This window comes from Saccopteryx bilineata, chromosome 2 (assembly GCF_036850765.1).
Source record: "Saccopteryx bilineata isolate mSacBil1 chromosome 2, mSacBil1_pri_phased_curated, whole genome shotgun sequence".
NCBI lineage: Eukaryota > Metazoa > Chordata > Mammalia > Chiroptera > Emballonuridae > Saccopteryx > Saccopteryx bilineata.
In genome coordinates, this window is record NC_089491.1 from 144816494 (window position 1) to 144844332 (window position 27839).

The following is a 27839-nucleotide window of genomic DNA, read 5'->3' on the forward strand; positions in this document are numbered from 1 at the left end:
TAATTTATTTACCTATATCTATTTGGACTACTTAAATAACTTAACTACTCAAAAATATATCAAATTGTTTGCTTTCTCAAAGTTTTATTTTGGGGGGGAGATTCCTAACATTTTTTTAAAGCTCTTAATAAATGGGATCAGCTGACAAGGCTGAGATCAATTTTTTTCAAGCATAGACTTCACCATTTATAGATACTGTACATGGTCTCTAATATCTAAAGGGCATTTAAACGACCAAGTCACGTTACAGTGGCTACTAGCCAAAATTAAATCAAAATATAGATAACATATACCTCAAGAGGTAGGAAGAAAAATGAATCTTTCTACCAAAAGGGAAGAGATAGTGTCATAATCAATTAAGGCATAATTCTTTAAAACTTTGTCATTTTGAAAGATTTATACTATAAATATAAATTATTTTACTGCTATGCATGCATTAGTTTTCTAACAGAACATCGTTCAAAGTTAGAAAAATAATTATAAATTGAATTACAGTTAACTCATGCTATAATAATATAGAATAAATTTTACCTGTGGATCTATGGAAATTCATTTTCAGTGACTCACATATTGATTTTATGGAACACACAATAGTGAAGTAATGAAGGTCAACTAAAGTGGCAATCCTACGCAAGATTATGATGAATGTTGAGACTTATATTTGACATTTATAATGTTCTTTACTTTTCAGCATTTCCTGAATGGGTAGAACATATCAATGACACAGAGGTGGATATAGGCAGTGATCTCTATTGGCCTTGTGTGGCCACAGGGAAACCCATACCTACTATCCGATGGCTGAAAAATGGATATTCGGTATGTATGCTCGAGTGCTGTGCAGGGCCTGAGTCCATGTTCAGGCAACATTTCCAGGTGGTCCTGGGGTAGTATAGCAGGAGAGTCAATAGAGTAAGGAGTCCTGGGTCCTGAAATAAAAAATTTCCTTAAACAAAGCAAACAAGAAAGTGAACAAAAATTATCTTTTTTCAACTTAAACAACTTTCTGCAATCTTATGTCTACCTTCTCTTTCTCTCTCTCATTTTTTCCTTTGTTCCACTTTTACCCCTTTTCTCACTCATCCATCTTCACTACCTGATATTGTCCTCTTTTTCTTTCCACTGTTTTCCTGACCCCACAGAAACAGAGGTAAGACTGGAGGTCCTACCTTTAGCCCTGGGGATAAGTAGCAGCAGTGGGGTCCTTCTCTACCTTCCCACTGTAATCTCCTAGCTTGACCAAGAGGGTAAAAGGTGGACTCTCGACTCTGTAGGATGAATAAACAAGAGCCACTGGGCATGGTAAGTGGGTTCTATTTCCCCATGCCATGACTATCCAACTTCACTCAACTAAGTTAATAGTGGGGGCAGAATAATATATTTAAATGAAAAGACAACTAAGTCCATACCTTAATGAAATTGTTCTGTTCCTTGCAGTATCATAAAGGAGAACTGAGACTGTATGACGTGACTTTTGAAAATGCTGGCATGTACCAGTGCATAGCTGAAAACACATATGGAGCCATTTATGCAAATGCGGAGTTGAAGATCTTAGGTCAGTATCATTTCTGGTTTCTGTTAACATTCAGCATGAAAACAACGCATTAAAAATGATCATAGGGTAGCTATAGATCACATTTGACTTCATATTATATTCTGGAATTGATAAGTTAAAAACTTTTAAAATGTAGTTTGGACTTATTATTGTTTTTTCTCTTTTTTTCATTAAGGAACAGTAAATAAATTTGAGGAAACATGGAGTGTAATACTTTTTAATGAAATTTTTAATGGTAAAGAAAACTTTACACATGCAAGTTTTTTAGAGATCTTGTTCCCTCCTACATTTGGGCAGCCAGACAGTTTCCTGAAAACCACATTGTGAAGATTGATGCTTTCACAATGCACATGACCCAGCCTCAGAGGTGGCGTTTTTAGTACTTGCCGGCTGTATCTGTCCCTGGGTCTCGTTTCCTGGGATTGTTTTGTAAAACCATCATGACATTCTTCAAACTCCTTACTCCCTACTGACTTCTCCTTTCATATTACCCTCTTACTTCTCCATGAAAATTGAAACCCTTTGAAATAGACTATTTCAACTTCCACCCCTCATTCAAAACTATCTAAATCTTTTTACTACACTTGTCTTTTTCATCTCTTCATCCTGAGGGAGATACTCTGTCTTCTCCTGTCCAAAAATTATCCCTTTACTTGTGAACTATATTCATTCTTTTTTATTTATTCTGATACTTTATTCTTGCTACATTAAAGGGAAATGCTTTAAAACATTTCTATTACTACAAATTCAGTGACACTAAAAGAATATGAAAAGAAAGTAGGTAACTATAAAAACAGGGAGAGACAGTCAGACAGTCACGCTGCGCCGGACCGGGATCCACCTGGCACACCCACCATGGGGCCACGCTCTGCCCACCAGGGGGCGATGCTCTGCCCATCCTGGGTGTCGCCATGTTGCGACCAGAGCCACTCTAGCGCCTGAGGCAGAGGCCACAGAGCCATCCCCAGCGCCGGGGCCATCTTTGCTCCAATGGAGCCTTGGCTGCGGGAGGGGAAGAGAGAGACGGAGAGGAAGCGCGGCGGAGGGGTAGAGAAGCAAATGGGTGCTTCTCCTGTGTGCCCTGGCCGGGAATCGAACCCGTGTCCTCCGCACGCTAGGCCGACGCTCTACTGCTGAGCCAACCAGCCAGGGCCGAGATCTTTTTAATTTTAATTTTTCCTGCCTCTTATTATAATGTGGAGGATCATGTTCCATTTCTCTCCCTCCCCCATGTCAAAATCCCTTGGTAATATATTTAATCAAGTTTATTTGGGGATCAAGTAACTTCAGGCTTAGGCTTCATACCATATTACTTTGGTATGGATTGCAATAAAAATATTTTGACTCTTAGAGAAGATATGAGGTGAGTTTGAATGTTTTTCCAAACATAAAACTTTATATTTTCTGTTAAAATTTTTATTTATCATAATAAATTATAAAAGAAAATGAATATTCAACATCTCAGGCTGAAGATCTTTCTATAATCAAGACTTAAATATTTCAATCATATTCAGCCTGCGAGCAGTGTTCCTGCACATGTTTATCTTAGTCTCAAACTTATTTGTTGATTACCTTTAGGAACATTTCTCTCCTTTCTTTAGTTGTCTAGTTAATTCATTTATTCACCCATCAAATATTTGTTGAGTACTTATACTATGCTAGATACAATTTTTAATAGGCCCAGTAAAGAACAAAAAGGACAAAAATAAGTGCATGTCTTCTTAGTAAAGTGAAAATGTTCCTTTATTTCTTCCCACCATTAAAAAATATGGGAATATTCTCTGGATTCTGTTTCTAGCAATTCAAATATTATATAAGTATGAAGTTATTTAAGTAACCAGATTAAATAAACTATTTCATTAAAACAGAATCTATTCAAGCCCTGCCCGGTTGGCTCAGTGGTAGACCATTGGTCTGGTGTGTGGATGTCACAGATTCGATTCCCAATCAGGGCACACAGAAGAAGTTCCCATCTGATTCTCTATCTCTCCCCCTCTTGCTTCTGTCTCTCTCTCCCCCTCCTATAACCATGGCTCGACTGGAATGTGATGGAACCAGGCACTGAGAATGGCTCCATGGCCTCCACCTCATGCACTAAGAAGAGTTTGGTTGCTGAGTAATGGAGCACTGCCACAGATGAGCAAAACATGGCCCCTTGTAGGCTTGCCAGGTGGATCCTGGTTCAAGCGCATGTGGGAGACTATCTCTCTGCCTTTCCTCCTCTGAGTGAATAAAAAATAAGTATATAAATAACTGAATCTATTCAAAAAAAGTTACCATATTCAAGATAATTTTGGATGTTTAAGTATAAACCTATTAAATTTAGTCTGAAATTTTACAGGCCATATCTCACCCACAATGTTTACTGAGCCTATACAAAATACCATGCCCTAAATTAGGTGTAAAATACCAGTTGGTTGGTTACTTTTTTTATCTGTCAAGTATCAAAACTCAGACTAAAGAAATAATGGGAAAACTAGCCCCTTGCTATAAAAAGTGTTTTCCTAAATTCTTGCTATAAAAACATCCAGAGTAGTAGCAATACCTGGAAGCTTGTTAGAACAAGTGCCAGCCTCAATCCTAACCCACACCTACTGAATCAATATCTTGCTAAGGTCTTCAGATGATTTTGATGCATAGACAAATTTTGAGAATCATAGGACTAGAGGATAAAGAGTCAGACCTGAGCCCTGGGCAGTTGTCTCAGTGGTAGAGTGTTGACCAGGTATGTGGAAGTGCCAGGTTCAATTCCTGACCAGGGCACACAGGAGAAGTGCCCATCTTCTTCTCTACTCTTCCCCCTCTCTTTTCTCTCTATCTCTCTCTTCCCCTCCTTCAGCCAAGGCTTCATTGGAGCAAAATTGGCTTGGGTGCTGAGGATGGCTTTCTGGCCTCAACTTCAGGTGCTAGGATGGCTCCAGTTGCAATGGAGCAATGCCCCAGATGTACAGAGCATCGCCCTCTAGTGGGCTTTCCAGGTGGATCCTGGTCAGGCGCATCATGTGGGAGTCTTTCTTTCTGCCTCCCTGCTTCTTACTTCAGAAAAATACAAAAAAAAAAAATGTCAAGACCTGGATAAAAATATACTTAGGTCTAAAATAGGCTCCAAAGAGAACAGAGTTACAGATGATTGAAATGTGTGGAAATGGATGAATGGAATCTCTAGATTCTGCAAATGAACAAGAAGATTGAGAAATGAGCTAGAAGTGGGGACCCTAAGGAAAGTTAGTGCATGACATCAGGGGAGAAACCTTTCATGAGGCTCGATATCCTATTTTCATAATTATTTTTCTATATATTGAGGTTAGGATTAACTATGGATGAATCATGTCCTCCTAGGGCTCTCTCTGTTTATTTTGTCATCTCATAGTATTTGCACACAGGTGGTGCTCAATAAATGTTTGTTTAATGAAGGAGGAGTCATATTGCTTAATGAAAACCTATTTGCAAATCACAAGGAACTAGATCCGAGTGTGACTTCTACCTGATACTGCCTATGACACCTTTAGCAAATTATATAATTTTAATAGCTGTCACTACTCTCATTTGTAAACTAGGGACAGTTGATTTACAGTTCGGTTGAGAGTATTGATTATGATCTTATTAATCATGATGCTCATTTCCTCTAGTCTTTCACTTAACTTCTCTTTTGTAATTTAGTCAAAAACAATTGAATTGGATGTTACCTTCAAGGGAAATATATATATGGTATTTGATTGTAATTAAATCTTATAATAATCCAGTAGTCATCAAGAATTATATTATACATTTAAAACTGGTAGATTCCATGATAAGTTAAGTATACCTCCATAAAGTTATTAAATAAAAGAAAAAGTTGTTAGTACTTAGGTATGCAATATTTATTGGTCATGGCTGATATTAGTTGATGAAATTAAACTTTTCTGTTGATTAGTAATCAAAAAGGAAAAAATGATGTATAGAACATTTTTCTTTCTCTTGTAGCAAAGGAGAAAAATAATAATTTCTTTTCTTTTAGCTTTGGCTCCGACTTTTGAAATGAATCCTATGAAGAAAAAGATCCTGGCTGCGAAAGGCGGAAGGGTTATAATCGAATGCAAACCTAAAGCGGCCCCGAAACCAAAGTTCTCATGGAGCAAAGGGACAGAGTGGCTTGTCAACAGCAGCAGGTCAGCTCAGAAACTAGAAAGCCAATCGGGACTCACTGTGTGGGAAAGTTTATTTTATAGAGGATTGTTTTCACATTAATAATGCAAGTGTTGTTTGTTCCAACTTTTCTCCGCAGAAGATACTCTAGTTCTAAGATGAACAGAAATGCTGAACACTGTCAGTATTCCTTATAATCAGGATTTAAGTTTCAGGCTTTTTTAATTTATAAGGAATTTAGATAACTGAAATTCAAATTCTTGGTAAATTGCCCAAGGCCACCAAAATAATAAACAATAAGAAATAAAATAGGATCTCTTTAACTTATTTTTCCACTAGTGAGGGCATCTATATCCATTTGCATTTTATTTAATTTTATGCAGTTAGCCTGTTAAATATTTCAGTGATAAAATTAAAGGATGACTTTAAAGTACAAATCACCCTTTCCCATACCCTTAAGTAAACAGAAACTTCTGGTTTTCTTAAAAAGTAAACAAGAACTTCTCATCTTCTCAACAAGTAAGTCACCCACTAATGTTTTGGTGGCTTTAGGACATAATGAACAGCCTATGACTTACATAGATTATTTATGTAAAATATACACTGAGAGGCCCTGGCCGGTTGGGTCAGTGGTAGAGCATCGGCCTGGCGTGCAGGAGTCCCAGGTTCGATTCCCGGCCAGGGCACACAAGAGAAGCGCCCATCTGCTTCTCCACCCCTCCCCCTCTCCTTCTTCTCTGTCTCTCTCTTCCTCTCCTGCAGCTAAGGCTCTATTGGAGCAAAGTTGGCCCGGGTGCTGAGGATGGCTCTGTGGCCTCTGCCTCAGGTACTAGTATGGCTCTGGTTGCAACAGAGCGATGCCCCAGATGGGCAGAGCATCGCCCTCTTGTGGGCATGCTGGATGGATCCCGGTCGGGTGCATGCAGGAGTCTGACTGACTGCTTCCCTGTTTCCAACTTCAGAAAAATAAATAAATAAAATATACACTGAATGCTTTCTGTTAACTTCCTAGAAGAAGCTATGGTTATATTGAGTACTAAAGTTGAGGAGGAAAAAGTCAGGAAGGTAAATAGGAGGAATGAGATGTGAAGTTAGGGGAGTAGGAATGATTCCAGGCAGTGAGAATAGCATGGGCCAAGGCCCTAAGGCAGAGAGTATATAGTATGTGTGAGGAATGCAGGGACTAAAATCAATGTGGCTTGTCTTTAGAGGAAAACAGAGAAGAGTTTTAAGAGGTGAGATACAGTAAGTCATATTATTAGTAATGTTTTCTAGGCTAAGGGTCTTGGGCTTCATCTACAAGTAATGAAAATCTAACTAAAGATTTAAATAAGAAAAGAAAAAGGTTTTGCCTTTTAAGAGAATTTTCTGGCCAACTGTATAAGATAGCTTTACTTTACAGTAATTCAATAAAGTAGGTAAAATGGGCAGTATCATCTCTATTTTGATATATTTAAAACCTGGACAGGTTAAAGTAACCTTCAGAAAAAATATGCATAAGCTTCAGACTGAAAAATAGAAGTTCATGTCATGTTGATGAACACATGCTCACACAGGTGTCTTATTAGGATGATCACAAGAATTGCTGTGCGTGGGGACAGAGGTGTGGTGGTGGTGGTGGTTGTACAGGGGAAGCAGTTGCTTCCCTGAATGCATTAACTTTTTTATTTTTAAATTATTATTAAGTGAACAGTGGGGAAACAGAGACAGACTCCCACATGTACCCCAACTAGGCACTGGCAAGACCCCTATGGAGCTATGCTCAGCCCATCTGGAGCTACTGCTCCGTTGGTTGGCAACTGAGCCATTTTAGTGCCTGAGGCAAGGTCATGGAGTCATCTCAGTGCCCAGGAGCCAACTTGGGAAACCATTGAGCCATGGCTGCAGGGGGGATGAAGAGAGAAAAAGAGAGAGAAGAGGAGGGAGTGGGAGAGATAGAGAAGCAGACGGTTGCTTCTCCTGTGTGCTCTGACTAGGAATCCAACCAGGACTTCCACATGCTGGCTGATGCTCTACCACTGAGCCAACCAGACAGGGCCCGCATTAACTCTTAGAGTTAATATGTCTGACTAAGAGTTATCAAAAATTTAACAAAATGATGCAAGAAGAATCGATGTTAAATGAAGAGTCAATTTGTTAATTTTTCTCCTGAAACGTTAACAGTCTGACAATGAGCAATGCAGAAACTGATCAAAGGGATTGTCCCAGTTTAGTTATCCTAAACAACCTATGGTATAGCAGTCCCATTGCCATTGCCCGCCTCCCCCAAACCCCCAAATCAGCTCTCTGCCCTTAGTAAGATTTTTTATTGCTTTAATTCTAATGAGGACCAATATTATGGTCCTCTTCAACCAAGGATTTTTCAGAACCATGTTTTATGGACTTGTTTTTCTTAAATATCAACATACTTAAAAAATTAAAGTCTACTTTCTAAAATGTTACTATTTTAGTCCTGTCATAATATTTTTAAAGTCTTTGGATCAAATTGTACTACTTTTTGAAGAAAAGATCTATGAATCTAATTTTGTTCACTACTTTAATCTATTAATATCTATGTTATTTCAGTAACGCTTTATAATCAATATAGCATTTCATATAAAATATGTTTGGATGTTATTAAATACTATATATAAAGAAAAGTTAAACTAATAAATTATTTTTAGAGAAAAAATAATTCTGTTGAAAACCAATATTCAAGGAGTAACTGAATTTAACTTTTTAAGCATAATAATTTTATTCTGATTAATATAGTTATAAAAATGTGGTTCCACATTTCAAAGTTATTTTTGTTCCTGGTTAGTGGCTTATGAAATGGTTTATGCAATATTTGCAATCAGTGGAGAGGAGACATGAATGTTGATAAGTTGTAATTAAGTTCTCAATTATATAATTTTATTTTGGACTAAAATCATATATATTTTTCAACAGAATTTCTTTGTGGTTATTCATCTATATATATTTGATAGACTACTATCAGCTATAAAGTGATCTTTATCCAAGCCATTATAGGAGAGTATCTCCAAGATTCTTTGCTACTCCAGAGTTGGTATGCTTTAACAATTACTAGACAAGATGAAGAATATCCTGGAGTAATTCTGGCAATAATAAGTGAGTGATTATTAAAGACCAGATAGTCCCTAGCTTGTCTTACTGCTTATCCATATCATATTATCTGAAAATAAGAATAAAATCTGGGAGTTTACTCTACATTGACTTAAGAATAATGACTGTTTTACAAACAAACAAAATAAGCAAACAAACTCAGGCTTTCTGCATCTGGAACAGTAAATCAATTACACTCCAATACAGTAGGAGAACTTAGAGGCAGATTATCATAACTTCCACAGTGACATACACTTACTTTTATGTTTACATTATTTTGTTACTGTGCATCTCCACAAAGCAGAAGTACTCATCATAAACTTAAGTTGAAACTGGATATTTAAAGAAAGACAAAGGAAATCCTGGAATATATTATTGGTAGAAAATCTTATATGGAGATTTTTATTGGAAAGGCAGTATATATGATTGTATTTTTCCTTTATCAAACACAGCCCTTAAAATGAAATATATGAAGAAGTGTTGGCATGTGTTGTGCAATGCTTCAGTGATAAATTAAGTTTTTGGAAATGTTACATTTAAAGAAAGTATATATCCAGTGACAGGCAATTCAATATTGAATCTAAGTGTAAGGCATAACATGATAAATACATATTATAAAAAAGTTATATATAATAAAGCTATCTATAATAAATTATCTGTCTCCAGCCTCTAAGGAAGAGGCAAACAGGCAGAGGGAATAGATTTAGGTTTTGTTCAAAGACAAATTTCCTAAATATTAATCTATTACAGAAGCTATTTACTAAGGGAAATTAAAAAAAAATAAAGTGTGTTTGTATTTCTCTGTGGCTATGAAAATGTCAGTCTTCCCTAACTTCGAAGTCTGACTTGGAGTCTTGAGGTCACATTTCTGAAAGACGTAGGCTCATTTATTTGAGGAGGATGACTAGTTTGAGCCTGTTCCACAGAGGCTTAAAAGCCATTTTATGATGGTATGTAGAAAACCACATGCTTCACTTAAACTTATGTAGTTCATCCTCTCAAAAAACTGGTGACCAAATGATACTCAGTGATCAGTGTTTCACTACTTCATGCCTTCCTGGTACACACAGATTTCTTTCAAAATTAGTTAATGAATATACTTCTGTTGAAGACATGGCCCCAAATTAAAATTCTTTTTTTTTTTGTATTTTTCTGAAGCTGGAAACGGGGAGAGACAATCAGACAGACTCCCATATGCGCCCGACCGGGATCCACCCGGCACACCTACCAGGGGGTGATGCTCTGCCCCTCCAGGGCGTCGCTCTGTTGTGACCAGAGCCACTCTAGCACCTGGGGCAGAGGCCAAGGATCCATCCCCAGCGCCCGGGCCATCTTTGCTCCAATGGAGCCACGGCTGCGGGAGGGGAAGAGAGAGACAGAGAGGAAGGAGAGGGGGAGGGGTGGAGAAGCAGATGGGTGCTTCTCCTGTGTGCCCTGGCCGGGAATCAAACCTGGGACTTCTGCACGCCAGGCTGACACTCTACCACTGAGCCAACCGGCCAGGGCTAAAATTCTTGACATAAAGATGTTACCAGCCCTGGACTGTTGGCTCAGTGGTAGAGCATTGACCCAGCATGTGAATGTCCTGGATTCAATTTCCAGTCAGGGCACACAGAAGAAATGACCATCTGCTTCTCTACCCTCCCACCTTCTCTTTTTCTTTCTCCTTCTCTCTTTTCCTCCCATAGCCATGGCTCATTTGGTCCAGCAAGTTGGCCCCTGATGCCCTGACCTCTGCCTCAGGCACTGAAAATAGCTCAGTTGCTGAGGAATAGAGCAATGACCCCAGATGGTCAGAGTATCCCCCAGCAGGGTCTTGATGGGTGGATCCCAGTCAGGGCACATGTGGGAGTCTGCCTCTCTGCCTCCCCTCCTCTCACTTAATAAAAAAAAGTCTTTTTAACTATCTGATGGAAAGATAGGTAAATAAGTAAAACTAAAATATATTGAAGAAATATGTATTAGGAAAACAAAATCTGGAAAGAGGGATAAGATGGGGAATACCAAGACAGCAGTGCTGCATCTGCATGTGTATGTATGTATGCAATACAAACTAGAATAATCAGGCAAACCTTTCTGAAGCGGCAAAATCCTAAAGGATGTTAGGAATAAATTGTGAAATTTTCCATGGCCTAAAAGTGCATCTGGAGGTCTATGGTTTCTACCATGTATGAGAAGCAAAGCCACTGGATAGTTCTAGAGTGACATGACATGACTTATGTCATTTATGTCTCCATGTCTGACTGACATGAGGAGGTAAAGGTAAAAGGAAGAAGCCAGATAGAGACAACTGCAATAGTGCAAGAGAAAGACGGAGGCGACTTTCTAGAACAACTTTCAGTGCTGATAAAGAATATTATAAACAAAGGCTCCTCTTCAATCTCACTGTCAACTAATTTGTGTGAAATGTACTAATCAAATGGAAATTAATATCTGTAATCTAAGAGGAAGAAGAATAAAGCATTTTGTGAATTACATATCTTTTTCATTTCATAGAATACTCATTTGGGAAGATGGCAGCTTGGAAATCAATAATATTACAAGGAATGATGGTGGTGTCTACACATGCTTTGCAGAAAATAATAGGGGGAAGGCGAACAGCACTGGGACTCTTGTTATCACAGGTAAGAAAGGATTTGATTATTATTATTTTTTTTTTAGGTTTACATTGATGCATTTCTAATGTACTATGAGAAGTGGTTCAGCACTGAGCTTCTAAGATAGTCCACATATTGATAAGTTTACTTTTAAAAGCCTCTGGGAAATCTCTTGCTTGATGAAATTGCTGAATTTGAAAACATATTCTTTTGCACAGAGAAACTGAATTATATTGATTTTTATTCTTTTAATGAAGCAGATCATATGTTCTTGAATTGTGCTTTACTCCTTTATTTAAAAACATGCAGATCCCACGCGAATTATATTGGCCCCAATTAATGCTGATATCACTGTTGGAGAAAATGCCACCATGCAGTGTGCTGCTTCCTTTGATCCTGCCCTGGACCTCACTTTTGTTTGGTCCTTCAATGGCTACGTGATCGATTTCAACAAAGAGAACATCCATTACCAGCGGAATTACATGGTATGTGTGTTAAGTTTTATCTTATACATATCTCAGTGACCTCATGTGTCTGCACTACAGTTCCGTGACTATAATCAGTTACGCACCGGGCGTACGTCCTGGGCCCTGACTTCTGAAGGGACCCACAAAACCCCAACTTTACACTTTTTTTCTAATGACACCAAGTTTGGTTTCATATGTGAAATTTTAACATTAATAGTACATAATATTTTTTATTTATTTAAAAATATGGTTAACATGTCTTTTTATTTTTCCTGTCTCTTTTTTAAGGGGCCCAATATTTTCTTCTGAGCCCGAGGCCTCAACTGGCCTTAATCCCTGGTTACACGAGACTAAAAAACAAGCAACAAACGCTTTTTGTGGGTCTCCCTGTGCCGTTAGAGCACTGCTGAAGCTCTCTGAAAAACGGCTATCCCGGAGGATTTTGGTAGAAATGTAAAGATTAATCCATAAATATTCTTTGTTCTTTATGTCCATTTTCCCCTTAATTAGAACACAATTTTTATATTGATATACTCCACCTCTGTATATCTGTACTCTATATTCTAGTAGTGCCTTCACATGAACTTTCAATGATGTAAGAGCATAGAGCTTATCCTTTGTTAAAATGATTACTCTAAAGCATTTGTTTTATTCTTAGAGGGTAAGAAATGGATAAAATAGCTATGCAGGAGGTTTAGAGAATGAATCCATGTGATTTGAATTGTTTTATTTTATTTTAAGAACAGGAAAGCATACATGCTATTAGTCTTATAGTTAAGCATAGGGATGTCTTTTTAGTATAGAAATTAAAAAAAAAAAAAGAATGAGAAGTAAAGCAGAAATAATACCTTGCTTGGAAACATGGTCAGTGCATTGATAGGGCGGTCCAGTTTGCAATGCATTTCAAAGCAAATTGAGCACAGCTCTTTCTAGTTTGTTCTCTTGAAGGATGACTGCTCAGGACCCTAAAGGCCTATGTAGAATACATGCTTAGTTAGAAACACTGTACTTTTAATTTTAGAAGTCAATTATAAATATGGAAATAAAATTTGAGTCTGAGTTTTAAAATATTTACATATTTTTAAGATGTTATTTATTGATTTTAGATAGTGGAGAGATAGAGAGAAAGGAAGGGGGGACAGGAAGCATCAACTCATAGTAGTTGCTTCTCGTATGTACCTTGACCAGGCAAGCCTGGGGTTCTGAACCAGTGACCTCAGCGTTCCAAGTCAACACTTTATCCACTGCTCTACCAAAGGTCAGACTAAAATATTTATGATTTTAAAAATACTATGAAATATAAAGATTGGTATGTATATATATATATATTATAATAATATTTTCCTATTAAAGAGTCTAGCTCTTGCCTGACAAGGTGGTGGTGCAGTGGATAGAGCGTCGGAATGGGACGCAGAGGACCCAGGTTTGAGACCCCGAGGTTGCCAGTTTGAGTGTGGGCTCATCTGGTTTGAGCAAGGCTCACCAGCTTGAGCCCAAGGTTGCTGGCTTGAGCAAGGTGTCACTCAGTCTGCTGTAGCCCCGCGGTCAAGGCACATATGAGAAAGCAATCAATGAACAACTAAGGTGCTGAAATGAAGAATTGATGCTTCTCGTCTCTCTTCCTTCCTGTCTGTCTGTCCTTATCTGTCCCTCTCTCTGACTGTCTCCATCTCACACACACACACACACAGTCTAGTTTTTTTTTTTAAATTCTTCCAGAACTTTCCACTTTAAAAACCAAAATAAGATTTGGTTTAAGATAAATTTTAACTAGGTGGAAATATTTCTTCTTAAATTGTATTAGATTTATAAAATAACTATTAATGCATCATCAGTGTTAATGCCTTTCATATGTTAAATATAATTCCCTTTTTTTTCTTTTTAATCTAATAGATTTAGCTATAACTGTAAGTCTTCACTAAACCCAACCAGTTGTCTTTGTTTCTGAACTTACTTATGCATTAAAATATAACGGCTGGGAATGGACAGAGAATTATTTTAACATTCTACCATGTTATATCTTTTCCTCATATGCCTGAAACTATGTTGATATTCTTAATCATAACCATGCCCAACACTAGTAAACTTGACACCTATATCTTTAATAATTTCTTCAAACTGTGTTTTGCTTTGCAAGAAAAGTTAATGCCACTCAGTTTACAAGTATTTAAAATTCAAAAAGGGGTAAAAATAAAGTGAGCTCAATAGAGACCTTATTTTTAAAAATAGATTCTTGAATTTGCTTAGTTCCTTGGTTTTATAAATTGGGTAATTTCAAAAATACAACCACCATAAATTATACAAGTAGATACTACCTGCTGTGAAGTTTACATAAACAGATTTGGGGTATAAATTTCCATTAATTAAGCTGAAATTTATACGTGGAGCCTCATGATGTCCTTTAACATAATATTTATTATTATTATTTTTTTTTGTATTTTTCTGAAGCTGGAAACAAGGAGAGACAGACTCCTGCATGCGCCTGACCGGGATCCACCCGACACACCCACCAGGGGCGAAGCTCTGCCCACCAGGGGGCGATGCTCTGCCCCTCTGGGGCGTCGCTCTGCCGCGACCAGAGCCACTCTAGCGCCTGGGGCAGAGGCCAAGGAGCCATCCCCAGCGCCCGGGCCATCTTTGCTCCAATGGAGCCTTGGCTGTGGGAGGGGAAGAGAGAGACAGAGAGGAAGGAGAGGGGGAGGGGTGGAGAAGCAAATGGGCGCTTCTCCTGTGTGCCCTGGCCGGGAATCGAACCTGGGACTTGTGCACGCCAGGCTGACGCTCTAAATAAACATTTCAAACAAGGAAATTAAGAAAGGAAAAGGGGGAGATAGAAGGAGAAAGGAGCCCCTTGCTTTAAAAAGGATGAAAAATAAAGAAATAACTGGAATACTAATTAAGAAGTAAATACTAAAGTAGATCATAAAACGGTGAAAGACTTGTCTTAGACCATCACTTCTGTAGTCCCTCCTTTTACAGAAAGTAGCCACAGAGGTTTCTGTAGTTGGCCCCTGCTTAATCCAGTGGAGGATCCTAATGCAGGCCCAGGCACTTGACTCACCAGCTCCAGTTTCAGCTCAGTCCACCAGATAATGGTCTGTGAGTGGTAGGAAACTTACTCACGGGCTAAATATACAACCTAATTAAGTGAAAATGCTACACGACATATTAGCACTCTGTAGATGGATAGATAAGATTCAGTTGTCTAAATACCAAAAAAGGGAAGAATAAAAAAAGATGAGAATATATATATATTTAAAGAATATATATATTTTTAAATTCTTAAACTTAATTCTGTTTTTTATACCTAAAAAAAACCTATAAAGCTTTCCTTCGTGTCTTCCTTGTCTTTTAAGGCAAACTTCAACGTCAGACTTCACTGCTAAATGTACAACATAAAATTCATTGGAAAACACCATATATGTTTGTTCTATCTTTTGGAAGATAGTCCTCATGGCTAGCGCTTGCTTCTGGGCTCCTTAATAGGCCATTCTCCTAAGGACTGGTTCATCTTATCTATAAAGCTGAGTGAATGAAAACGTAGGAAAGAGAGCAGGTGTTGGGGATAGCAAATGCACAGCAAGGAACATTGCTGACTGAAATGTCTACTATTCAAGTTGCATAGGTGAAAATATCAGTATATATCTTTTTTGGTTTCTTAAATAATATTTTATATTTTATTTAATTCTGATAACATTTCGATAATTGAGTATCATTTGTTCATCTAAAAATATTGTACTGAGCACATATACAAGTCAGGAAAAGTGACCGGCAGGGACTAAGGTGAATACAAGCCTGAAAAGACAACAGAGGCGGTGATCCTAAATAAATCAGAGCACTCTGAGTTTAAAATCCAGATGTAAATGTTCTGTTAGCTATCATGGTTATCAAACTGACGTCATCATCATCATCATAGTGTTTTAATAATTATAATTGCTAAAATTAATATCTAACACTCTAATGAAGAGAGTATAGAGTTCAGAATTTAAACGTTTTATTTCAAAAACTTAAGTTTTTATTTTTCAATTCAATTTTAATAAGAAATTGTATTCAATAATCAAGTATGCTTTAGTTTTAGCTTGCTATTCCTGAGTTTGACCACCCTGTGGCAACCTTGCATAAGGTTTCAAATTCCAGTCTGGAATAATTGTGAACTTAAACAAATACATTTTCCCATATACTTATGTCTAAGATTTGTGATTACGTGTGATTTTAAAATTTCTTCTCTATACTTTTTAAAAATTATATTTAAATTATTATCAGGCATAAAGTAATTATACATTTTTAAAGATATGCATATCTTATATCCTATAAGAATTTATAGTGAGCACAAAACTAGACTTGGTGGTAAGCACACTATAATACTACAGACATTGAGTTATATTTTGTCTGTAGTGTATAAATAAAACATTTTGAAAATTATAGTGAGCACCAAAAAAATAAAGATAACATTATCATTACATTTAATGATCCCGCTTTTTGTAAAACTCTTTGAAGTTAATTTTTTAAGTAAACAATACTGTAAGTAAACAATACTGATTATAGAGTAACATTAAGAAGTTAAATATCTAATTTACTTGTCATTTATTTTTTTATTTATTCAATAAATATTCATAAATGTTATATTGTTATGTGATCAGGGTTAATAAATGTTTTATTTAAACTTACATGTATATATAGGCAATTGTTTAGAATATATATGATAATAAATTTGATAAATTTAAAACTGTGACACAATAAGCATTAAAGCAGTTTCCCTGGCATTTTTTTATTCTAAATTATGTGGTAAACACATAAATTTTCCAAATCCAACTATGAAAGACTTCTATTTTGATTTTCTAATTTAGTAGCTATTTACTTCCTCAAATATGAAACACAGAGTTATTTTAATTACCAATTTAATTTATAATCCCTCTTATTCTTGGAAGGACCTTAGACTATTCACCCCCCAAAAAAAGGCGTATTTATACATATTATTTTATTCCTCCCCCACAAAGGTACGTACGGACTATAGAAATTATTTTTTAATAACCAACTATCTTTTTCTTTTTTTTTTTTGTATTTTTCTGAAGTTGGAAACGGGGAGGCAGTCAGACAGACTCCCACATGTGCCGACTGGGATCCACCCGGCATGCCTACCAGGGGGCGATGCTCCACCCATCTGGGGCACCGCTCGGTTGCAACCAGAGCCATTCTAGTGCCTGAGGCAGAGGCCACAGAGCCATCCTCAGCGTCTGGGCCAACTTTGCTCCAGTGGAGCCTTGGCTGCGGGAGGGGAAGAGAGAGACAGAGAGGAAGGAGAGGGGGAGGGGTGGAGAAGCAGATGGGCGCTTCTCCTGTGTGCCCTGGCCGGGAATCGAACCTGGGACTCCCGCATGCCAGGCCGATGCTCTACCACTGAGCCAACTGGCCAGGGCCTTACCACCTATCTTTTGACATCAACTTTGAGTCACTTTCTTTCTGCTATTTGACAACAATCACTCTGTCAGAACTATCATCTCACTTTGTTATCATGAGCTTCTTAAACTTCCCAGTTCTGGTTGTTTGTTGCTAATATAATATTTTTTTCTTATTACAAAATAACATTTTTTTTTTTAAACAGAGACAGAGAGAAAGTCAGAGAGAGGAATAGATAGGAACAGACAGACAGGAACAGAGAGAGATGAGAAGCATTAATCATTAGTTTTTCTTTGCGACCCCTTAGTTGTTCATTGATTGCTTTCTCATATGTGCCTTGACCGTGGGCCTTAAGCAGACTGAGTAATCCCTTGCTTGAGCCAGCAACCTGGGATCCAAGTTGCTGAGCTTTTTGTTCAAGCCAGTTGAGCCCACACTCAAGCTGGCTACCTTGGGGTCTCGAACCTAGGTCATTCTGCATCCCAGTCCAATGCTCTATCCACTGCACCATCGTCTGGTCAGGCACAAAATAAATTTTGAAGTTGTACTTCAGCAAAAGGTTATTGCCTGTCTGCTTTAAATTCATAAATAATGGGCCCTGGCCGGTTGGCTCAGCGGTAGAGCGTCGGCCTAGCGTGCGGAGGACCTGGGTTCGATTCCCGGCCAGGGCACACAGGAGAAGCGCCCATTTGCTTCTCCACCCCTCCGCCACGCTTTCCCTCTCTGTCTCTCTCTTCCCCTCCCGCAGCCAAGGCTCCATTGGAGCAAAAGATGGCCCGGGCGCTGGGGATGGCTCTGTGGCCTCTGCCCCAGGCGCTAGAGTGGCTCTGGTCGCAACATGGCGACGCCCAGGATGGGCAGAGCATCGCCCCCTGGTGGGCAGAGCGTCGCCCCTGGTGGGTGTGCCTGGTGGATCCCGGTCGGGCGCATGCGGGAGTCTGTCTGACTGTCTCTCCCTGTTTCCAGCTTCAGAAAAATGAAAAAAAAAAAAAAAATTGAAAAAAAAAAAAATAAATACTATATGACTTCTTTGTAGGCAGTGCCACTGCCAGACCTGGTCTTTGGGCTCCATTTTTAAAATTTCTTATTCTGTGACTGAGCCTAAGGTTAAGCCTCTCTAAGCCTGATTTTCCCTCTGTAAGCTTTTATTACTAATTCACTTACTTCATCCAGATTACTTCATTGGTTTGCAAAACCAGTTACTTCACAATATTTTCTGAGGATTTAATGAGAGAATGCCTATAAAATGCTTGGCATATGATCTGGCTGATTGTGTATATTATTAATGCTCTTTATAATAGAGCAACCATTCCCCATTGAAAACTACAAAAGATTTAGCCAGATAGTTGTTTTTTTATTACAGATATCATTTTTCATTATTTAATTCTTGCACTTCTTGCTGTATGGTGCACTCAGTCTGAGATAAAAATTCTTGATATTTCCTTGCTGAGGGCAGTGAAGTGATAAAAAATAGTCAACATTTGTTGAATGCTTCTATTTGGCCCGCACTGAGTTAAATGTTTTTCCATGTACTTCTTAGTTGATCTTTAAAACAGTTCTCAGTGGAGCACATGTTATTGTGATTTTCTCAGTTTTTGAGGCAAGGTACTGAGAATTAGAAAGATGAAGTAACTTACCCAAAGGAATCATACATCTTGCTAGTAGCAGAAGGAAGATTTGAAACTAGGGGGTCTATGCTCTTCACCTCTTCAGTTTTTAATTCATTTTTTAATATTCATACCTATATCTATTTAGATAATCCTCCCATTGTTTGAAACAATTCATAATCTTGCTTACTGAGCCTTTTATGTTCACTCAAGGCTATCCAAATTATTTTATTTTTCCTCTACTATTAGCTAATTTTTCAAAATGTTGTAAATGAAGTCTATAGTCTCAGGTAGTGTAACTATAGTTATAGGCAATTCTTAATGGTCTCCTTTAGGTGAGTAGGTATATGTGTGTGTTTGCAGGTATATAGACATGTATTTGTTCTGACTATATGGACAACACCAATCATAAGAAAAGAAGACAGACTTCTTACTCTAAAGCTCTGTTTCTTTTTTAAAGAAAATTTTAATTCTACTGAACATGTCACAAAAATATGTTAAATATGAGTGAGACATATGTATTCCATACTAAAGCATATTAAGAACATGGCCAGAAATTTTGCTTCTGCAAGACATGCAAAAAAGAGAGACGGGGGGGGGGGGGGGAGAGAAACATAATAATGAAATAGAAGCCATTTTGGTTTTTTCAATTTCACTGTTTCTCTGCTCACTGTTGAGCAAGGTGAAGACTATCTAGGTCAGTGGTAGTCAACCTGTTCCCTACCGCCCACTAGTGGGCGTTCCAGCTTTCATGGTGGGCAGTAGTAAAGCAACCCAAGTATAAATAAAAAGATAGATTTAACTATAGTAAGTTGTTTTATAAACATTTATTCTGCCAAACTTAGTGAAAATCCAACATAAAGTACTTGGTAAGTAATTATTATTATATGCTTTAACTTGCTGTAACTCTGCTTTATAAATTTTATAAAGTAAAGTTACTTCTCTACTTTATAGATCACCATTACTATGGAACCAGTGGGCGGTTAGAAAATTTTAATACTAACAGAGATACAAAAGTGGGCTGTAGGTATAAAAAGATTGACTACCCCTGGTCTAGGGTTATGGAGCAACAGGTTGGAAGAGAAAAGGAGGACTGGACATTAATCTGGCAAAGGCAAAGATCAAATTAGAACCAGAGAAAGCAGGGTAGGAGACCTCGCAGGCACAGTGTGAATGATGTTAGACCTAAAGTGGTACTTTTAAACCGGGAGCAATTTTTCTCCCAGGGTGACCTTGGCCATATGTGGAAACATGTTTGGTTGTCACTGCAAGGTGATTGGAGGAAGGCTTTGTATTATGAGCATCTGTTTAACACTTGTGCTGGTAAACATCCTATAATGCCCATGACAGTTGCCACAACAGAGAATTATCTGGTCAAAATTGTCAGAAGTGCCAAGATTAAGAAGCACTGCTTTAAAAGGATAGGAGAGAGAGAAGGAGAGAGAGAGAGATACTTAGAAATAAATGGATTGGCCGGTGAAAGGTTGTAAACAGAAGGTGTTAGAAACAACATTACATTATTCTGAACAGATGACAGTGCTGAGGACAAAAAGAAATTACAAGGGGCTAGATTAAATTAAACATTTGCCAAAATCATATGAAGTAGAGGACAGATTTCATGAGTTTTGCGAATTTAAGATCATATGTTTTGATGAGCAGTGGAAGAGAAAAAAGAAACATTTAAAATGGGTAGAGTTCCCCTACGCAGTTCTGTGACCCACACAGAACTCACAAAGGCATCCTGTCTGTGGCCAGATCTTTTCTCTGCTCTTAACAATAATTCACTGGAAAAGTGGTAGAGAATTCTATCATGCGTCTCTGTTTTTGCATGTCTCTCTGAACATAGAACTCTTCTGACATCCCTTTGACTATTTTAATAATTTGACTTACACATATTGACACTTTTTTTTTTTTGCTTTGTCCATCCATAAACAGGTAGGTAGGTATCTCTGTTCACTAGATGTGTCTATACTTGGGTTAGCTTCTTTAGGTCTTATACTTCTGGTTTAGAGGCCATGTGAGCTAAAGTTACCCTCTAGCACAGCATCCCGTAGTCTAGTTCTCAGCAGTTGTTGGGGACATTCACTTAGCAGTTGTAAGTGAATGGAATTAAGCACATACAGAAGCAAGTCTTTGTTCTTCAGAGATGTGTTGGCTTGGAGGAATCTCCAAAAACACATCGAAAATTAAAGAGCCATTTGTTTTACATAGAAGTCCCTACATACTTAAGCATTGCTGCAGTTATTATTCTGGCTTTTATCCTTGCAAATTACAGGAAGTATTTAAAATTTTAAATGGGGAAAATAAGACTGTAAATTTTGGTGTCTTAGGAATTTTAATGTTTTACATCATGGACTTTGCTTTTTTTTTCTGATATTACACGAGAAGTATACTATTTGTCATTAGCTGTTGTATTCTGAAAAAAAAATGATCTAATTTTTCCAGTTTGGTTATAAGAACAGAACACTGACTAAAGATATAGATTTTTATTCTGGTTTTTTCATTGAAGAGTTATATGACCTTGGGCAAAACAGTTACTCTGAGCCTCAAGCTTCTCTTCTGTCATATAAGGAAGTTGGACTACAATAGAAGTTTTGAAAAACAACAATAAAATGATTTAGCAGAAGAATCCTTTTTGCAAAGAAAACTTAAATCAGAACCCCAATAAATAAAAAAATATTCATGTAAGGTTGCTCTGATTAAAGAAATTGTGTGCATGCATGTGGGTATGTGTAGGAGACTACATAGCCAAAAGCCCTAACCATAGGGTTCTTACTCTTTTCTATTAAAAAAACTTCCCATTCTGCTTGACCAGGTGGTGGCACAGTGGATAGAGCATCAGACTGCGATGCAGAGGACTCAGGTTTGAGACCCCGAGGTCACCAGCTTGAGCCTTGGTTCATCTGGTTTGAGCAAAGCTCTCCAGCTTGGACCGAAGTTTGCTGGTTTGAGCAAGGGGTCACTCAGTCTGCTGTAGCCCCACGGTCAAGGCACATATAAGAAGGCAATCAATGAACAACTAAGGTGCCACAATGAAAAATTGATGCTTCTCATCTCTCTCCCTTCCTGTCTGTCTGTTCCTATCTGTCCCTCTTTCTGACTCCATCTCTGTCTCTGTAAATAAAAAAATAAAAAATTAAATTAAAAAAATAAATAAAACTCCCCATTCTGATTCCTTTCTTCTACCAAGTGGTCCATGAAAACCTTTAAAAATCTGAGACTAATGGGAACCAATTTGAAAACCATGTGAATTAAATGATATCCAGCTTGTCTTTCAAGTCTAAAACATAGTATCTAAATCCAAAGCTTTGATTTTTTGTCCATCATTCAAAATAATTAAAGAGACCTCAAGAAAAATTTCTTCTTTTTGAGTTTTAATTTAAAATGAGCCAATTGATCAACATTTGACTCTGTAGCCATCAAAATAGTCAAATTTAGGGATGTTTAACATTTTCATTGGTTTCATAAGTACTGGGTAATGTCTTAATAATTACCATATCCTCGACCATTTCCCAAAATTATATAAGTTTTTATATCATCAAAACACTACTTCATTTTAATAAGTTTTTAAAATCATATATTTTTGAAATTCTTTTTACATTTTTTTTATGATTTGAATGTTAAATAATATTAGGAAATTAGTGTTATTATGTGTGAAAATGGTTTTGTGGTGATGTAAGAGAATGGCTTTACTTTTTTGGAGATTCGATGTAATGTGCTGAAGAATGAAGTATAATAGTATCAGTAATTTGTTTTTTAAGATTCAACAATAGTTAGATTGGGCGTGCCAACAGTTTTTGTCCCTGGGCCAGATTAGAAAGAAAACTTTTTTCACCAGCCGGATGAAATATTAAAATTAAAAAATGTTAAATACAAAAATGATTCGTTTAAGTAAACAAAAATTTATTATGTAATTTTTTAATGAATAAATGTAAGTAATTTAGTACAACAAATTAACAAAAAACTAATGTGATGTGTTGAAGCACTTTGCATCGCCTATTATTTTTTTAATATCTGGCTCTATACTTGTAGTAGCTATTCTTAACACAGCTTCCAAATGCAAATATTCAATCTTGATCTTGTACTTTTATTTAGATTCATTAAAGAAAAAGTTTGTTCACAAACATAAGTTGAGCTGAAGATTACTAAATATTCCTTGGCAAGTTTTTTTAAATTTCCGTATTTTCCATTATTCAATTGCTTATAAAAATTGCACAGACGAGTACAAAAGTTGTATATCTTTATAATGAAATTTTTTTAAAAAATAAAGAAGTATTGCGAATCCATTCGACCAATTATTGGAAGTTAACCCTAGATTAGTCACACGCGGAATTCTTTTCCTCATATCACCATCTTCTTAAATATCTCAATTTCCAATAATCAAAGACGCTTCCGCTTCTGAGTAGCTGAGATTTTTAACTTTCATTGTTGTACAATGGTTAGATATTGTAGTTTATGTATAACAATTTCAAAGTACCACTTATTTTATTTCCACAGTGCGTTGTGCAGAGAATATTAAAAATTTAATCGTGGGCCACATAAGTTTTTTTTGTTTTTTTTTTGTATTTTTCTGATGCTGGAAATGGGGAGAGACAGTCAGACAGACTCCCGCATGCGCCGGACTGGGATCCACCCGGCATGCCCACCAGGGGCGACGCTCTTGCGCCCCCCCCCCCCCCCCCCCCCCCCCCCCCCCCCCCCCCGCCCTGGCGTCGCTCTCCCGAGACCAGAGCCACTCTAGCGCTTGGGGCAGAGGCCAAGGAGCCATCCCCAGCACCCGGGCCATCCCTGCTCCAATGGAGCCTTGGCTGCGGGAGGGGAAGAGAGAGACAGAGAGGAAGGTGGGGGTGGAGAAGCAAATGGGCGCCCCTCCTATGTGCCCTGGCCGGGAATTGAACCCGGGTCCCCCCCGCACACCAGGCCGACGCTCTACCACTGAGCCAACCGGCCAGGGCCCACATAAGTTCTTTACACTGGCCGGATCCGGCCCACAGGCTGTATGTGGCTATGCCTGAGTTAGATTATAGATTGACTAAGATAGAACTAGCTACGTAGATGATTAGATAAAACAAATATGGCAAGAAGTTTACAATTATTGGATCTAATTGATTGATTTACAGGGAGCCATTATATACATACTATTCTTTCTATTTTCTTATGTTTGAACATACAAATAAAATAATAACATATTGAGAAAGTACCCACTTTTCTTACCAATCTATGAATTTAAATCTCATTATCCAGTCAATAAAGTGACAGCTTGACCTCATGAAACCTGGACTATGTTAACTATTGAGCCTTCCACCAGTAGCTTAACTCAAAATCTCAGATTTCTTTTCTCCAAAATAAAACAGTTAATAGTGTCTCCCTAAGAATTATAAATTAAATAAGACAATGTATGTATAGTAGCTAGCAAATTGCCATATATCTTAAGGCATTTAATAAATAAGTAGTAGTGATGGCAGTGGCAGTAGCAATACTAGAAGTAGTAGTAACAATTTTAATAGTAATATCTGTAGCAGCTTGAACATCTGGCATTATTAGCTTCCTTTAAGGTGGAGGACTTTGTTGTCTTTGCCTTAGGCATCACTTTACTTGCATGGAAAATTAGAGCAATGGTCCTATTGTTACTGCGTTCCTTGGCATTTCCTTTCCAAGGGATTGGGAGATATATTCAGTGTTTCCAATCTGTAGGCAATTTTTTTTTGTTTTCCATAGTTATTGATATATTTATATTAGGATTTTCACAGATTCTCTCTGGCTTAAAATAATTCTATTGGCACCTTATCTATCTCCGTTGAGTTATTTCTTCCAATAATTTCGCAGAATCCTTTGGAAAAGACAATAGTGTTGGGCAAAATAGAGGGCAGCAAGAAAAGAGGAAAACCAAATTTGGGATGGTTTGGCTCCATAAAAGAAACCATAGGCATGAGTCCATAGAAACTGAGCAAGGCTGTTGAGGACACGGCATTGTCCACATCCCTCATTTAGAGGGTTGCCAAGAATCAGAGCTAACTCAGTGGCATATAACAAACTGACATTAGCAGCAGTAGCAGTATCCTCTTGACAGCAACAGCAGCAGCCGTACTACTGGTTATGGGTATAGTAGTATTACATCCTGATCTCTATAAGCATAGTACCTACCGCACAGGGCTGTTGTTGAGAGCAAGTGAGTTTGCATAGGTAAAGTATTTATAATAGTTCCTAATACCTAGAAACCCTTGACTGAATACTTGTTGTTAGTTGTGTTGGTGTTGGTTGTGTTAAAGTGTGTAGTTGCATATGACATATTTGCTATAGTTATTTTTTCTTTAACCTAACAAGCCAAAGTAAAGCAGAAACATTTTTATTTTTCATGGATATAGCATGTATTCTATGCATATATATTAATTTTTGCTTACAAGTTGTAGCTATTCTCTTAAAAGGATATGCTTTCATTCAATCTTTTAAATCTGTGCCTTCATTCTGAACTTTGACAGAACAAAAAAAAAATTTGTTGCTATATAGCCTTTATGAGCTCTGCACTTTGTCTAGCCCTTGAGTGTACTATATTTATATCATATTTCTTTTTTTGTTATGATTAATTCAACTGTTAATACTACTTTGCAATTCAGATTCATTTATACTGCAGGAATGATTTCGCAGAGTTAGTTCATGGCGGGGGGGGGGAAGATATGGGCATTTATATTTTAGAAGTCTTTTGATTTAAATTTGGGAAATTTCTAAGTGGTAAACCACATATACACTTTGGAATATCCCTGAGCTGTGCTATCACAATTTCCAGTATGTGATTCAACTCTCCTCATATGAAGGGAAGCATTTTGTAATTCAGCCAAGCTGTGGTTTTTAGTGAAAAATATAGAGAGCATTCACATCTAATTTGTGGCTAGAATGTGCTGAGGTCCATGATCTTTACTTGCTTTGTAAGCTTTCTGTTGACCACTGAGAACTTCAGCTTCTTCTGAGGCATGAAAAGTGCTAGTACCATTTATAAAAATATCAGAAAGCTTTTATACATATACAGCTATATTGGAAGTGATATAGTGTGTTTTTCCTTTGCTTTCCTTCTAAGGCATTTTAATGACACACCTTCACCAAATATAGACCAAATAGGAATAAATGTTAAAGTCACTTACTATTACTGTATATAAGTAAGCCTATCATTACCCACCTAAGTCCTACTGTTTAAAAAGGAATTAACTTTTAAAATGAGCTTAGCATTAAACTTTTAGAATAGTTTAAGAGTTGTAGAAAATTTACTTTGAAGATTCAATAAGTATAAATTAAATATAATATTTTTACATAAAGCAGTTTGTTTTTAATTACATGTGAAAGTATAAAAAGAATAACCCCATTATTGATCTCAGAATAAAATAACTAAAAGAAATATGTAACAATAAGTAAGTACCACTAACTATAGAGTATTCGCAACCAGAGAAGCTTACCAAACAGTTCATCTCAGTCTCTAGGTTGACTGATATCACATGATCCAAAACCCTTAACCTGAGTCCCAGTGTTGGTCTTTCAGGCATGGCCAGCTTTTACTGTAAAGCTATACGGATGTGGCTAACTCCTACCCTAAATCACATTGTTTGACTGTTCAGTATGACCCAAGATACCCAGGCAGAGAAAGACACATAGATTACCTTTCAGAAGCTAAGGACAAAGAGCAGACCTCTTTATGGAAAAGAACAAATTCTTTATAAGTCATACAGGTTAAAAGAAATAAAGTTCCATTTTCTTATATGTTAACTTCATTCTTCTCTTGATAAACTTGCACATTATTCCCAAAACATTTATATTTCGCCATAGAATTAGTGTATAAATAATTTGAAATATTATTTGAAAATATTTAAAATAGATAATTGATCTCATGAATATGGATAACAATAGTTGTTCTCAATTCAGCTACTTTAATTTATATCATTATCTTATCTGGAAAAAATCATATGAAATTACTAAAAGAATTTAATGAAAATATTTTTGGTAATAGATATTTATTAATTAATTTATGCAATATTTATTTGCTGAATTCCTCCTGCATGTCATGTATTTTAATTGGTTATTTGTAATAATAAATACAATCTAGTCCCTCTTTTAAGAAATTACAATCTGATAGAAAAAATAAACAACTAAACAATTGTAGTAGAAAGAGATAGTTACTATTAAAAATATACAAAGGGCAGTGCTTTGAATTCCAGAGAAGAAAGGGGCATCAGCACTGTGACTTGAAGTTAGCCAAGTGATAGAAGTGGGAGATGTGGGAATCCAGGCAAAGCAAGTGACACGTACAAAGGCCTGCTGGAAAGAGAATAAATGATAAAGTGTAAGTTGTCTACAGAGGCTAGGGCACAGAAGTTAGATGAAGGGATAACTGGAGGAGGCAGAAAGAGTATGTACTTCATGCTGACACCAAAATAAGTCTCACTATGTGCTTATAAAATGCTGCAATTGTTATAGGCTATATCAACTTGCCAAGCAATTTCTGCTTATAGCTGAGGTGAACATATATTATCTTAATAGCAGATGTCAGAATTCCTGATATGCAAGTTGATTAGTTCATTCAAACAATGTATATTCAGTGTTATTATGTTCCTGGCACTGTGCTGGTTTCTGTGGATCCAGCACATATTGCTGTACATGTACAACACAGGGATACAGTACTGAACACAATAGGCATGCTTCCTCCTCCATTAAACTTACAGTCCTAGGCTCTGGCTGGATGGCTCAGTGAATAGAACATTGGCCTGGTATATGGACATCCTGGGTTCAATTCACAGGCAGGGCACACAGTAGAAGCAACCATCTGCTTTTCTCTACCTCCCTCTCTGTCTTCCCCTCTCGCAGCCAGTGAGTAGGTTGATTGGTCCCATCATGGCCCCAGACACTGAGGATGGCTCACTTGATTCAAGGCCCCAGATGAGGTTGCTGGGTGGATCCTGGTTGGGGCATATGGGATTCTGTCTCACTATATCCCCTCCTCTCACTTAAA

At 37.3% G+C, this 27839-nt stretch overlaps 1 protein-coding gene across 4 annotated transcripts in view; it reads left to right on the forward strand.

The window, feature by feature from the left end:
• CNTN1 (contactin 1) overlaps positions 1-27839 on the forward strand; it is a 388569-nt gene that overhangs the window by 250599 nt on the left and 110131 nt on the right. For all 4 annotated transcript variants that reach the window (XM_066258119.1, XM_066258117.1, XM_066258121.1 and 1 more), the window contains 5 exons: positions 692-816; positions 1435-1552; positions 5550-5700; positions 11276-11403; positions 11686-11861. In XM_066258119.1, coding sequence (XP_066114216.1) covers positions 692-816; positions 1435-1552; positions 5550-5700; positions 11276-11403; positions 11686-11861 — 698 coding nt within the window. The remainder of the gene's footprint in view (positions 1-691; positions 817-1434; positions 1553-5549; positions 5701-11275; positions 11404-11685; positions 11862-27839) is intronic.